General features: G+C 37.1%; 1 protein-coding gene across 2 annotated transcripts; it reads right to left on the bottom strand.

Moving 5' to 3' along the window:
- Positions 1-315: 315 nt before the first annotated feature.
- spopla (speckle type BTB/POZ protein like a) lies at positions 316-11,770 on the bottom strand. Of its 2 annotated transcripts, none has more exons than XM_072397301.1 (12): positions 11,312-11,770; positions 10,345-10,425; positions 6,934-7,051; positions 6,459-6,580; positions 6,032-6,183; positions 5,787-5,914; positions 4,766-4,943; positions 3,996-4,051; positions 3,654-3,776; positions 2,501-2,643; positions 2,350-2,403; positions 316-1,828 (listed from the first exon to the last, which is right to left on the bottom strand). In XM_072397301.1, the coding sequence occupies exons 3-12, from the start codon at positions 7,009-7,011 to the stop codon at positions 1,684-1,686; spliced, it is 1,179 nt and encodes a 392-aa protein (XP_072253402.1). In that variant the 5' UTR covers positions 7,012-7,051; positions 10,345-10,425; positions 11,312-11,770; the 3' UTR covers positions 316-1,683. The 2 variants fall into 2 exon arrangements, with proteins under 2 accessions (XP_072253402.1, XP_072253401.1); XM_072397300.1 differs by having other exon boundaries at positions 11,591-11,770.
- Positions 11,771-16,267: the final 4,497 nt, after the last annotated feature.

The raw sequence follows: 16,267 nt of genomic DNA, 5'->3' as shown, positions 1-16,267 counted from the left end.
AAACAAGAGGAAAAAGTCTTTCAAGTGTTGAAAAAAGGTTCAGCATTTAACATGGTAGTGTGCCAGCGCAGTTTAAGCACATTTCCTTTTGATTATCACAGTGGAGTTGTTTTGTAATTATGTTTAAAAAAGAAACGGTGAAGACAAAGAAAAAAAAAAAAAAAAAAAAGGAAAAAAATAAATCACCTCGGCCCTACATCTATGTCCATTAACACTAGCGTTAAAAGAAACTGTAGATAATCATCAGCCTTCCTCAAAATAAATTCTCCTGTCAAATTGAATCTAATGAAAAAATGAAAATAATAATCCTGACACTTTAGACTGCTGGAAAATGTTTTAATGGGTTAATGCAGGCATTCTTGCAGACAACAACTTCATCGTTTTCCCCCTTTTTTTCCGTTGCTTCCAAAGGTTCAACATCTCAACGTGACGCTGAATGATGAGTAATATCATGTAAAAATGACGCTACTCTTAATTTACAAAATCCTCCGACGTATCTGTCACAGCACACTACATACGAGACGGACTGAGTAAACATGACAACCCCCCCATTCAAACACACAATAACATTGCCAGTAGATGTGATGCTCAGCATCCTACGGATATCCAAGCATGTTAGAGGAAAATTTTGCACGTACTCAATTCATGTCATTCTGCACAAATATGTCAGATAACTGCAGAAAAAAATTGTTAAAAACAAAATTGGTACTTGGACAATTTCTTTTGACAATAACATGACCATGCATTAGTCTCTCCACTTTTAGTTAACCACAATATACTGAATATATAAATTGCGAGTTGGCAATATTAAAAGAAACAAATTCGCAAAATTGAATCTATAACAGTTCACAGATGTATGATCTGGAATACGTTGTTCCATGAGAGACTGAGTTTGTTCTTCCATATACCTCCAATGTTTCGATATATTTGGGCCAAAGCATCGACACTTTTTCGTCTTACATGAATTGACACTGGTTTTAATAATGGCAGATCACCACTTTTCCCACACAAATATGCAATAGAACGGACTGTCTTGTACATTGGTCTTCTGAAGATGGTTCAACTGTCATTTACATAGAAATGGTGCCATCAATATGGGGCATATGCATCTTTTAAAAAGTGTAAAGAACTGACCTTGCACTGAGTGTTCATGCTTCTTAATGTCTAGTCACAAAACGGGCTAAACATTACAAATATATAATATTTCCCATTTAGTTAAACCTTTGTTACGTTCCTATAGAACTCCATATCAAAATGACTATACATGGGAACTAGTGCAACCTGCAGGAGGCCTGGTCTTTGTGACAAGGCAGGCACAGAGTAAAATAGACGAAGTACTCTAGAGCAGGTCCAGAGCAATGGCAGATATATTAAGGCCATTTTGAATATTACAGGAAAAAAAAAAAACTGTAGCAGAGAACTTGGCTTGCTACCCAGGCTGAAGAGAGTTCAGCTGGGGCAGCAAAGCAAGCAAGCAACACCAATTGAATCTATTTTTTTTCCAATCCATTGATGTCAGCCTTCCGTGTGCCAGCCTCCCCACATCTCTGGCCAGAAAGCTCCACTCTTCTTTATTCAAGTGTGTTCAGTTTTGGTGGAAATAAGAGTGGTAATCTCACTAGTCCTTCCTTTGCAAACCCATGCTTCTCACCTCCAGTAAAGTCCTGGAGCAAAGTCGGGCAGTCAAGACTGTTTTAGACGCTTCCGTGGAGGACCAAAGTGTGGGCACTGTGCTGAAGCCAGGGCGCGGAAGGCTTCGGCTACCAAGTGAGGATGGGACTGGACCATTGACTTCCAGCCTGCAGTATCCATTATGTCTGTGGCATGACTGTAAGCACAGAAAAAAAATGAAGACAAGTCTCAGACATGATAATCTGCACATTAAAAATCAATAAACATAAATGGGATTGTAATGACAAAGCAAATAAGAGGAGTTTGATTTGAGAGTTGGTTGATAAATTAAAAAAAAAAAAAAAAGCTCATTAGTACTTTCTGTGCATGTGGATAAAATGAAACTGATTAAAATGCTGTTACAGCGCATTGAAACAAAAAGAAAAAAGTTAAACATTTCAAGGTGTCCTGCAACGCTGCACTACATCATCTGCAAGAGAAACTTGCCAAAGCAACCGCCTCCCGTCTTTTAGAGTCGTACAAATATTCCATTTCCGCGGTTTATCAAGGTACGAGTCTATTAATAACTTGGATACAAAGATATGGGACTTCAAACTGAAAAGGCAAATAGAACTCTGTCTGCCTGGGCTAAAACAATGAATTCTAATGCATCTGGTTGGGGATAGAGATAAGAGTGTGTTATTAATCTTGTGTCACATATATCAGCTAATTACATACTTGCTAGTCCAGTTCTTTCCATCTTTACAGCCCAGCTGTCTCAGGACACTGCACCTATGGCAAGGAGATAAAAAGGTAAGCATTCAGGGCTGGTAAACAGAAATGGCAGCAGGAATTTATCACTCGAGGTTTTTTTTTTTGCGATACTTGCCTGTTGATAAAATCTATGGCTTGTGCTTTGAGCTGTTCTGCACTGTGCAAGTCAGCCAGGATGAGGGTGTCTGCCACATTCTCCACCGAAAGGCTGTTGCACAAGGCCTCTTCACACATGACCTTTAAACGCTCCAGAGCATACTGGGGTGTGGGTGAGGGAGGGGGTGCAATACAGAAGGCAGCAGTTAAACACTGGGTGCAAATCTCCATGGTTTCAGGTTCTGTCTCAGCTATTCCATGAAAACAGAGTAAAATTCACCTATCAACTCATCAATCAGAACAACAAATCCTAATGCACTTTGTTCACTGAAAAAGAGAAGTGACAAATTCTGGGGATAAAGCCATCATCTTCCCCGATTCAAGTATTACAACAATAAAGCTGCGCTTGTTATCAATTAATTAATGATTTTTAATGGTCTTTGTAACAAAACAGGTTTTCATACTTTAACTACGGCTACACAATTGTTTTTCTCTGAATGAACCGCTAAGAATATTTCTATATTGGCACATGCCACCATAGAACAGAAAACATCCCTCTGTTACTCCCATTAACTTAAACCAGCATCTAACAAAACCAAGAGCTGCATTTACTCACATCTAAGAGGATTTACAAATGTACATGTCGCACATAACCCTGTTCTGAATGGGCAGGGGGGGGGGGACTGAAAATAAAGATACAAATCTGAACTATCCATACTGAAAGCATATCATATTAGATGCAGGGTAACAGCTGCATAATTACAGAACAGACCACAGTAAGCCTCATTGACTTGCATGCAATGCTCTCTCCCCATCCACTCTCTGAGCAGTTAGAGGCTCTAAACACCAAAACAGGTTACTTACTGCCCATGGTAATACTAGACCATGACTGGTTCACCACCGTTCAGTATATCAGTTTTTAAGAGGCTAATGTTAGTACTAGCTTGATGTGACATATTTAGGAAATGGTGGAACATAACGGCGCCAAAAATAAAGAAATATTTCAATTAGAAATTGACATAAATGCATCTAATCAGAAATGATTAAAAGATAATATCCTGCTGTTAAAAAACTAAAATAAAAAAAAAATAAATAAATAAATTAAAAAAACTGATGGAGGTAGATGTTTCATTAAACATTTGCTCACAACTGTCAACTCCATAGGTGCTTACTTTATCTGCAGCTGCCAGCAAATTGTCTGCCATTTTCTCCAGGTTCGGTGCCTTCCCTGTATAGATGAAACCCATCATTTCCCTAAAGACATCTGGATCCACATCGCTGATGTCAACACGATTCTGCAGAACAAATAAAAACAAACAAAAGATTTATTTACAACTCATAAGATGATGGCATCTAAACACGCAGAACAAAAGAAGGTAACTTTGATCATGAAAGAGTTCTAAACATTCATTTCAAATGTTACTACATATTTGGAGCCACGACTATGCAGCAAGTATAAAAGTAGAGAGATTTTGTACCCATGACAAAAAGCAATCATTATCAGTTATTCTTACCTTTTTACTTTCTTCCATTTCATGTTCAAACATCGCATTAAAGACTGGTGACCTCGCTGTCAAAACAATTAAACAAATAAATGAACTTACATTTACAAAGAACTAGTCATCAACAGTAATCCTGTCAGCTCACCAAGTTGTGGTATTAGAGTAGACACGTTCCTCGCCACCATACATTTATTTTTGAAGACTTATCTCATCTTTGAACACCTCCAACTACCCTAACTTTGGATTTCTTTCGAGGTTCCTCTCTCAATCTGTCCTTTAGACTTAATACTTAATCATGTATGCCAGGGTCTCTTACTGTACAGAAGCTTGAATGTTGCCCCTCACTTATAAGTCCACCTGGATAAGAGCATCTGCTAAATGAGTAAATGTAAATCTATACTGAACTATCACTGTACAAAAATGCTGCACAATTCATATAGCTGCCACTTTGTCAGCATTTCCCCTTTAAACACTGCTGCAGCTACCGTGTCTAATCGAGATGAGCTAGAGGAGAGAGGCAGACTCTCAATCTCCTGGAGTCCTGCAGTCATCTAGGTCAAGCGGAGCCAAGCAGTGGTAGTGGGGTGGATTAGCAACCACTGCAGAACTAGGCCGCTACAAATCAATCCAGGCACAGAGACCCTTCCTTAGCCTTTCAAAGCGCTTATGACTCTCCACAAGAGGCCGTAAAGAAGAAGCATAGATGTGTCTTTCTAGTGCCATTTCCGCAGCTCCTATTCTGTTGTTATTTGCCAAAGTTTTGCGAGTCGGGAATGTCTTACCTGCGAGGATGGATTTGTGGGCTTTGAACTCCTGCCCTCCCACATAGAGGCTGCAGTCTGTGAAGCGTGAACACTCCCACAGATTTCCCAAGTCATCAGAGAGCTGACACTCCGGTACTTTCAACATGTTCATGTTGGACTGGCCAGAAATGTTAACGGAGTCCTGGACAACACTAACCTGTAAATATATTGTAGAGCAATAACTGGAGCAGTCTCACAAAGCCAACACATCAGTGAAATTCATCTTTAAATTGTTCATTTTAAAAGTAGATTTTCCAGAGTAGGAAACCTACACGGCTCACAAAAACACAACCAGCTGAAACCAAAATGAATCACACCATTCTGTCTTTAATTTAAATGTAATTTGTTTATCACAGTGGCAATTTCACTGTAATTGTTAAATCTCTCTGGAACTGCAGGCAGGCACACACTAATTCAGGCAATATTCAGCCAATTGCATTTACATCAAAATACATTGACACCTCATCTAACCTGTCCCTTGAAAGATCATTTTCTTGACATCTTAAATTAAATAGTTTTCAAAACAAGCTTCATTGTAAACGTATGGCAGGGAAGCTTCTTTTGTTAAAAGTAAAATGTCATTAAATGCAAATCCCAACAATGTGCCGCCAGTCAGCATTCGCTCAAGTGTAAAAGTGTCACGAGTTCATAGACTTTTTCAATTAAAGGCAACACTATGGGTAATAAATAACTCAATACGGCAGAGATCAGATTTTGATGGCTTCTTTAAGGACTTTTGAACAATTTTCAGGCAAGTACAAGATAGAAGCAGCTTAATGCTATGACTGGTATCTTCTCATATAAAATAGATAAAAGAAGCTGAGGGAATACACTTAATTAAGTGGACATCAGTTTGAAAAGTTCCAACTTCTCTAATCAATGAAAAAAGGCATTTAAATCAGTGAGGAAAGTGTGGCTCTTTTTTGGTACATCTTAAAGCATTACTGAAAACAAAGGTTGCAAACCCTTATTGATTCGAAGAGTAACAAAGCACACTTACCTCACAGAAAAGGGTGAGCTTGTCATCTGGTAGAAGTCCATTAGCTTCATCAAGGAGGAAATCTCTCCTTATAAATTTTTTGAAGCCCCAATCTTTGCCTTGGACAAATCTATATGCTCTTTGGCTTTCTGTAACCACAAAATAAATAACAATAAGCATTAAATTAGTTTTTGTGTTTGCAAGTTGGCTAATTGCATAAAATGTGCAAGACGCAAAGGACAGATTTTTTGACTGATTGTACTCACCCATTGCTTTTGTCTCCTCTCTTTTCGCATTCAACAAAGAAAACTTAAATTTTGCTCTGACTTCACTTTTTGGACAACTAACAAGAAGTAAATACAATGACAGATAATCTTTGCTTTCATCATCAAGTCCCTTTGGATTGACTCGCAGACACCTGGCAAGTAAACAGATAACATTGCACATCAGTTATGATGCAAACTCTTGGAGAAGAATACTTCTTTTATCCATTTGGGGGGGGGGGGGTTCCTTTCATAGGCATTTTGCAGTTCTCACACATAAAACAAAAACTTTCCATTGATATTTGGGGAAAAAACAATCAAATAAACTGAATGTGAGTAAAAAAAAAATGTGAGGAATAAACTGAAAAGTGTCAAATTTAAAAGTTTTTCCCAGTTTTACTGTCACTCTTATCTTAACTTGAATACTGACCATTTCATTTTGTCATTAGGGCCAGAAGAGAAGGTTGAGCTCTTCAACACTTCCCCCATTTCCTCGCGGCAAAAACTAAAGTTGTTTATGGTCCACATGTAAGAAAACTTCACAACTTTGACCTTGGAACAAAAAGATAAAACAGGTGAACATAAAATCAAAGTTTTTTTAAACCTTAAAACGCATGAATAAAATTACCACCTTTATAAGAGGCCTCATTTCAGAGTTAATAATTTACATGATATTTATCCCCCCAAAAGTACAGTAATTTAACACTGAACACTGCTGCAGGAAAGTCGGAGGTGTACGTTCCAAATTTAATGATAACCGAGTCCAATCTAGCAGCTTCAGTTTTGGGATACTGAGGTCAGCTCACGATAACAAACAATATAATCTTCATTCTCATCTGACATAAGACCACATCTATGAGCCCACAGTGTATAATATGATCCACTGTGTTCAATTATGTCCATACCTGTGTGTAACACCAGCTCTCTGCCACAGGTCCACTTGACATCTCCCCAGGAGGAGGAGGGGTGGGAACCCGTGACATCACTGGCTTTGAGGTACCACTCACTCACGTCCTTAAAGCACTGACGGTTTAAAGGAAACAATTATGTTATTTTGGCATTAATTAACAGCATTACATTTCACCCCATTTTAAAAGTAATTTACCGTTTGGCAAAGTATCTTCAATATGGCTAAATTCTCATACACAAGCCTGCACCTGTCCCTAAATCGACTGTGAGAAGTCCTGCACTACAATCTGAGCTCCTGCGAAACACGACACCACATTTGGCAATCGATTTAACTATGAGGTCGGAGGCAACAAAAAGAATTCTTTCAACAACAGATTTTAATCAATGGAATGGTACTGAAAAGATATCCATATTATTGTGTAATAAACTGCTTTACAGTTTTCAGAAAACCAAAACAACGACGAACACCCACTGACACATGGATTAGACACCACAGCTTCCGTCACTTCAGAATTCTGTTTAACCATTTGGATGTTAGTTTATTTTAGTAGGTGTTCGATTTTCAGTTTTAGGGTTTAAGCATTTTTTTCTTTTAAAATGTGCAACTATACGCAAACTCATCTCAAACAGATGACATCCCTTTCACTGTCACATCATCATCATGCTTGGGTTCACATCAATTAGTGACTTCAGACCTCTTTGTTGAACAATGAATTCGAAGACCTAAATTATTGTCCCCCTCCCCCAAAAGGCTTTTAGGAGAGCTCCCCCGCTTTTAGGAGAGCTCAGACAGAAGGGGAGTTCCTACATAAACTGACAATAGTCAAATAATCACCTCTATCATCTCCAGAACTGACTATCCTGTTTTGCCATTATATTTACATCATTATGGACAAGCTGTCAGAAGCTGAAGGAGGATGTATTGTACTTTCTTATCCATTTTCACTTCCTACACACCTATCAAGGGCAATTTCAAGCTTACACCGAAATGTAGCACTATACATTTTACCAAGAAAGATCGTCTGAAAAGTCGATCTATATCAAAGTTGGGTTTCATGACAATTTCCTGTGTAGATATTTAGCAGATAAGGCTCAACATCCATCTATGAACAATCATGGCATGAAAAATACTTTATTTATTCCAAAGAGAAAATGTAGAATGACAATATATAATAATCTATTATACAAGTATATTATTATATAATAAATAACAATTCATGCCGAGACCCCAAAATAAATAAGAAAATACTTTCAAATCAATATGCAAATCAATGCTTTTGAAATATCACAAAAAGGAAATCAGAGTGATCTCAGGGTGAAGACAACACTAGCAAGATGAAGGGACGCATTGCCAGAGAATGAAATCAAATAGCTGTGCAGTGGTAATAAAGGTGTTTCTTTCTATTCCAAAATGAAGGAAAATGGCTGATAAATCTTATCTTAACTGCAGGACAAAACAAAGGAAGTCAACATTTACAAAAAAACAACCCAAAAAAAAAAAAACTTCATGAGCAAAACTATAGTGCAACATATGCCCCTCTCCTTTTGGTCCTGGTATGGTACTATTAATCAGTTTTTCAGTGATATTCAACTGTTGAGAGATTAGACTTTCAATCCTAAAGCCAACATAATCCAAAGATTGTGATGTTCTACAAAGAAAACTGCAGTCAAAGGAGCTAAACAGCTGTATGTTCAAAAGGACATGTACATACTTATATATATTGTTTTTCTTTCTTGAGTGCGGTTGTGTGAAATACTCATGAGTCGTCAGCATCTCTCAAGCCTCTTTCACTTGTGCCATATCGGCTTGAAAAAAAGCCATCTTTGTGAACCCTCCACTGTTCCTCCTCATAATTCACACATGCCAAACAAACAGCTCTGAATTGCTGTGTCCTTTCACACATCAAGCCAACGTTGTGGAATCAGCTGAGTGACCACTGGTTAGAGTGGCACCTTCCGGGATGCCAGCTTAATGTGTGATAGACCATTCTAGGCGGGATGGTTTCGCTTCCATGACTACGGCTCAGCGACTCAACAGTGGTGCATCAACTTCGACCCCCTGCCCGTATCGTTCTGACTCTGCAATTTCACACATGACACAATACGCAGCAAAGATGCATCGGCCCCAGATTGAAAAGGCAAAAGCCTGAGGGGCTTCAGAGTGCTCTCTGTCTGGATAATCTGAACCGTTTGCCTGATGGGGCCACCTGCTAATACCAAATGATCATGAGCACAGATTTTCTCACAACTTGACGATTTTCTCTCACTTTTTTGTACATGACCAGCGTCAGAAGAACACACAAAAATTGTTATCTAGATACACTTAAGTTGAAACAGTGGAAAACTTCTGCTCTTGCAATACTGTTACGCAGCTGATTCAATGAATTGGTTATTACTAAAGGATAGAATTTAGTAAGAACATCTTAAGCAGATCATATTCCAAGAGAAAAAAAGAAAAACATTTGCTTTAGTAATAAGGCCAATATTTTTTTCTTTTTCCAAGCATACATAATAGATTTATTTTACCAAACCAGCAGCACTAATTTAATTCTACAACAGCAACATAAAGAAAAAGAGCCTAAATCTGTTATACTCACAGGTCCACCTTTACTAGAGCTAAATCACAACATGTTTCATACAACTGCCTGATGTGGTATTAAGGAGACATACTCTGGTTTGAAATGTCACAACTTAATCTAAAGTCCATATCAAACTCTCTGAAATCTCTCAGGCCATCTTAGAAATAAATGTCTCTCACACTTGAAATGTTTGAAATGTTGCTCTTTAAAGAATGCCACATACATGTAGACAACAGGTAAATACCTCTCACAACATTTTGATATCTCTTACAGACCAACATAAAAATACAAACAACTTTAGGTACAATGGGAAAGTGTCCCAAAGCCAAAACAATATGAAGGCAGAGAACAAATGACAAAAATTAAACCAATGTTCTTCTACAAGCTCACTTCCCTGAAATTAACTTTCTTCCTGTGCCAGTGTCCAGCTGTGAGAAAACTTGCTTCTTTGAGTAAACCAACCATTTATAAATGTCACATAAATAGGCTGTTTTTGTGCACTTGTTCTCTGGGAAACTCATATACAACAAATTCTCCATCTGTTTTTCTCAATTTAAAATATTTAGTTTACAAGCCAAATATATTTAAATTGTAAGAAAATGAGCACCTATGACCATGCAGGGAAGCACGTCTCATTTTTTGCATTTTGAAATATATGGCGAGCACACAAGAAACAGTTTGCAGGATTTCAGGATACATGCATTATCTTGCATTGACTTGTAAGTTCAACTACTGTTCAGTGCAGCAAACTGCAGTAACACCCTTAACTTACTAACACAAAATGTGAGATATGCAGCATCAATAGTGAATTAAAACCTGCCTTATTACCTGTCCAATTCTTGAAATATATAAAGAAAATGTTTCTATGTAGTCACAGAATCCTTCATGGCCCCATCTTCATGCTACAGTCTAGAAGAAAAAAAAACAGTCATTAGGCCTTGACAAACACTTAATCGTCTTTATGCCACTAACATCTGGAAATAAACCCACCATGCTCATAATAAACCATCAGATCACCAAATGTGATAACTAACAGTATCACCCGATGAAAACTGCTATTACAGCGACATCTACACAATAACAACTTTCAAATTAATCGAGAATGCCACGTTATTAAAAACTGGACATCAGCTTATGTCAAGATAACACTTTATTAGCACATAGTAGCATTTTAGGCTAAAGCACTTAATTGAAATTTGGCTCTTTATCGTACAGCCTTGTCGCTAAGTGACAGCTCGTCCCATAAGTCAGCCGGATAGTTTAGCTAACTCGAGATTCACCTGCAACTTTGTGTGGCTAACATGTTAGCTGGAGTTGTGCAACATCGCCTTAAATACAACAGAGGATGCTATGCGGACAGGCATCTGGGAAACTATTTTGCATTTGCCTAAAGTTGAACTAGCGCATTGGTATCGTACAGGCACACATTCATTCCCATTCCATTCAATGGGATAGCGGGTGCGATTAATTATGAGCAAGAATAAAAATAAAAACAATGTTAAGCAACAGCTCATTGTTGGCGAAACATGAGCCGAGGTGTCAACAATAATTTCCAGATCATCATCCACATCGCTCCACGATTTGTCGTCAATTAAATCAGAATAAGTTAAATTAAATAGAAAAGCTACATTAAGCGAACTCATAATTTAGTGTGCTGTATATTTTTGTCTTGCCCGAGCTAGCAGGATAACTGTTCACTTTAGCTTTTACACCGCAAATAGCGAACAGTGATCAGCTAGCTTCACAAACAACACGTTAGCAATAAAGCTGTACACAAATTACATGTCAGACTTACATTGGTATTTTTACTCCACAGTTGCAACATAGTCGAGTTAAGGCTACATCAAGTTAAATTGGTAACATGATGTTTAGACCCCGCAATACCGGGTGTAAAACAAAAGGCCTTCGCTGTTCCCTACCACAGGATGCTAACTAAGCAAGCTAGGGTAAACCCTTACGCTTTGGTACAAACTGCTGGAGGGAAAAACAACATCAGCTAACTAGCAGCTAGCCATGGCTAATCTCTGCACTGACTGCTTACAAAAAAGTTTAAAAAGACGTGGTAACGGCGTACCTTTCAATTTTATACTCCCATATATATCGTATAACGCATATAGCTCTGTGTTGCACTTGCTCCTTTCACCGTCCGTCACTTTGAACTCTTTTTCATTCAGTCTCTTCACAAGCTTTCTTTGTCTAATTTATCTGTGCTAGCTTACAGTTGTCTAGCTGGCTTGTAGCTAAACAGGCTAGAAAATATAGCAACTGCGCACGCGCGAAATCTAGACAACGTTCATGCACTACCCTACCCCATCTACTATGATAATAGTAATATTAATAATAAGAAATAATATTTAGCTTCAGTAAGAGATATTTAGTTACTCTTGGGAGTTTACATGTTGATTATTTAAGTATGCTTAAGAGACAAAAGAAAAAAAAGCATGAATATGGTAGGCCTAATTTGTTATTTCTTCACAAAATACAGTTTGCAATATAATTCAGTCGTTTGAACTATCAACTTGGACAAAAAAAATGCTCACTTCAGTAATATGAAAAAAGGAATTTCCACTGAGAGGTTGTTTTGTTTTGCTGCTGAACACAAGTAAACCCAAAGAGGTCATGTCTCTCAAGGAAACATTCTTAAGCAGATATTCTCAAATTTATTGTGTGTCTTTATCCAAGATTCTTTATAGAGAAGACAATACATTAATATACTTAAACTCCAAACAAAGGTACAGTATATGATATGTCTGAATTTAATTTTGAAAAAAACCTTAATTTATTTTCTATTCTATTCTATTCTGTTCTGTTCTGTTCTGTTCTGTTCTGTTCTGTTCTGTTCTGTTCTGTTCTGTTCTATTCTGTTCTATTCTATTCTATTCTGTTCTGTTCTATTCTATTCTATTCTATTCTGTTCTGTTCTGCTCTGTTCCGTTCTGTTCTGTTCTATTCTATTCTGTTCTGTTCTGTTCTAAGTTTTTGATAATGTGTTTTGATTACGCCTTTGTGTTTTCAAAGTTTACTGTATCACATCTTGTTTTTCAGTGGAATGCCCTTAAACTGACTTGTTTGCAATGGTGTTTCCACTTTGTTTCATTCAGTTTAAACATGTATTTTCAGTGTTATTTAAAAAGAAGTGATTAATAAAAGAAAAAACCTTAATAAAGAATGTTCCTAAAAGAACAAATGTATTAACAATAAATGCTTTTTACACAGGTGAATAACATGATCAAATTCAGTCACGCTCTGTTCCCAGTTTAAAAGGGCAGAGTAGTGCCAGTTGATTCTGATTTTGTGTCAAGAGGGAAGGATCCAAAGGAATTTGAAATATGTCTCCTTGTTCTGGCACAGATGACAGGGACTTCAGTGACTTGAACACAAAGACTGACACATTTGCTTTTAGACTACAGTAGAAGAAAAATATCAGTTACTATGGGTGGTCAATATTAAAAATGTTGTGCTTGTGCTTAAATATGTTGAGGAGTTTACACAAAGTGGACAGTCAACCACCAGTAACATCTGGAGCATTGATGTTTGTCTGTCTTAATTTTCAACTATGTCACACATCATCTTCAATATCGCACCATGTCTCTTTTCAGCTCTGAAAATCGCTCTGATTGTCTGTTCAGCATAGATGGAGAGTCCATGATTTCATGCACTTAGTGTGTTTTTTCTTATTTCTCTTCTCTGCCTTTTCCTATCCTCTTCCATAATCAACAGGCCAAGTGTTGCCTATGCCATTTCTCACGAGTCATATCCTTGAACTACATTGTCATATCCTTGAAAAACCTCTATGTTGAGTGAACGACAGTGACGTGATAATAAGAAAGCATCGCTTTTTTTGGCCCAGATTCTGTCAACATGACGAGATCCAGCAAGGTCTCATATTATACCAGTGTATAGGAGCCTTTAATGCAAAGAAAAATAGAGGATAAACTTTTTGACCAAAAATGGCAATGCAGGAGTTATAATCATAAATGATCTAATACCTGGCACTTGATAATTAGAATAAGATGATTTTCTTAATTTAACAAGGTCATTTTTATTCCAATAAGGGCTGATATTAGGACAATAGAGTAAAGCAATTTGAACTAGTCAATTGAAGAGTAAATGCTTCAAAGCACATAAAGCACACCCAATCAATGTGAGTGTGGGGTTATTATATGCTTACAGTATCCCAACTGAATAGGCTGAATGAACATAAAATATTTATAAAGAAATCTTGATATAACATAATTATGACAATAGATTCAACTTCAAACTGAAGTTCATTGTCCCTGAATCTTTTGCCTGCTGCTGGTGTCAAACACAATGCAGTTTCTGGTAAGCCATTCTCTGAAACAATACCTCATAAAGGCTCCCTGTAGACCAGTGATAACCAATTCCCTTTCAGATGGATGAACACTCATTCTGAAGAATGAGCAATAAATGGCATCTCTGCACCACTTTTGATTCATGAACAAGGTATGCTAGAGTCTTTGTCTATTTTGAACTGTGTCACGATGACAAACACTTAAGCAAGACTTTGGTTCTAGTCAAATTCACCAGTGAAATGTTACATTTTGCATTCCATATAAAATATCCAAATAATGATACACTGACCCATCTTGAAGTAGAAGGTTTTGCTGATATGATCACATTTGAAGATATACAGGCATGCTTATCACAAATTTAAATCAGTTTAATTCAAGGGCAGTGAAACAGGCTTAACTGAATGTGTCCACAGGCAACAAATCCCACCGTTCTATTAATACTCTCAGACTGCTCAGCAATTATAACTTCATTGTATGTATCTGCTATACAAAACTAGCACATATTTAGCAGGTGTGGAGCATATTGTGTGCACACATTGCTTTACACTTTTCAGTGCAAATGTCAAAGTTTATTGTTTTGTTTCACAAAAGCCTGACTCTCATAGTTTATTTAATGTCTAGTTTATTTCAACAATCTTGTGTAAAGTTAGAATTTAATCTATTTATTTTGACTCCGTCCAAAACCCTTCATAATACCTTATCTGAAGCTAAACAAAGTCCTAGTTTGATTTCTATCAATATATACAACACATTTACAGCAATTTATCATTTCTTTTTATGACAGATAACCTTTAAAATATATTTTTACAGCACATTCTGTGATTTTGTTTGTGGACTACATAATAGATTGTTATCTAAGCTCCTTTGTTAAATTGAGAAAACTAACAAATATCGACAAAGTTTGTTAGGGCATGTTTGGCCTCTGAATGATATGCTCTTAATACTTCTTCTATCTTCCATCCCATCGCTATTTGATATATTCCTCAGGTATGAATAGCCCTCTGCATGAATATCTCATTGAGCAATGAGTGTGACAGTCTTCAAGCTCCAATGTACAATACTCTAATTAAGAGAATCTCAAACCACCGCTGATATTGTTCGTGACAGGCATTCAACAGCTCAAGTGATGGAGACTGATCTAGACAGAACTTATGAGCATAAAAAAAGGCTGCGGTGACAAGATGAACCCAAGTGACCTCATCAGAACATGGCCATACAGATGTCGAGAGAAAAATTGATTATGACATTAGTTACGCTTTTTTTTCACCTACTATCTTGGAAATAAAGTCATAACATTGAAGAATGGGATTGGTAGAAAAGCAGAAAAATCCACTTTAATCTAATTTGATAAAATCTAAGTAATAACATATATGTTAATACTCAAATATTCATTAGATGGATGGAAAAAATAGCTGGTTGATCAAATTAAGGTCTCAAAAAAGATCTTCATGCATTGCTAGCTTTGTAAAAAAAAAAGAAAGAAAGAAAAAATATGAGAACCTTGAAAAATTAATATGGCTACTCATTCCTTTTTGAAGAGATTAGAGTATTTGAATCTTCCCTTTTATATAGATCACGACATGTCTGGATAATGTATGTATTGTTCTCTTTTTCTCTGGTTTATTTTGAGAAACTAAATATATCCCATGAATATTGTTGGCTTTTTACAGACTAACATTTAATTTTCTTTGAAACAATGCCTATTAATGCCACAACCAAGTATAAGTGGACCCTTAGAGGAATACTCTTTAGATCTTCACATGATTGCATTACACACTTCCCTGTAAAATTGTTCTATTCTTATGGAGACATATGGCACAAACAACCATGCACATTCACACTTCCTCTTGGGGTCAATTTAGAATTACCTATTAACCTTAGATGCATGTTTTTGACAGTGGGAAGCCAGAGTACCTGGAGAGAAGACATGCTGGTGCAGCCCTCACTAGGATCAGCTTCAGGAAAAACAACTATACCATAGCTTGTTTGCAGTCACCTGATTCCAATGATACTCTAATACCGGGACAGGAAAGAAAAAGCTAAATAAACGAAATGGGGGATTGTACTGGGCTAGTTAAAACAAGATTATATGAGAAAGGTATAATCAAGCTGAATTATTTGACTGCTGTTATTTGCCAGAGGCATACAACATTTTTGTTTGTGGTTGGGTCCACGGTGCCAGTACCATGATCAACACTGATAGTTATTTGGTGAAATACCACCAAAGACGTTGCAAAAGAAGACATTTCAGTTACTGTTACGCATCACGACTGCAGTTATCTGTGGCACTGCAGAAGTTTAGACGCAAACACTTGTTACAACATCAGTCCACTATTCAACACATAGTATTTATCGTTCTCGGTAATTATGGTTCATGTCGAGAGGTCCAAACTCTAACAAAACAGGAAAAGAACAAGAGCTTGACCTTTATGAAGAAT

Source organism: Leuresthes tenuis, unplaced genomic scaffold (assembly GCF_036924035.1).
Source record: "Leuresthes tenuis unplaced genomic scaffold, fLeuTen1.0.hap1 SCAF_12, whole genome shotgun sequence".
Taxonomy (NCBI): Eukaryota; Metazoa; Chordata; class Actinopteri; order Atheriniformes; family Atherinopsidae; genus Leuresthes; species Leuresthes tenuis.
This window is presented reverse-complemented; position numbering and strand designations above follow the sequence as displayed.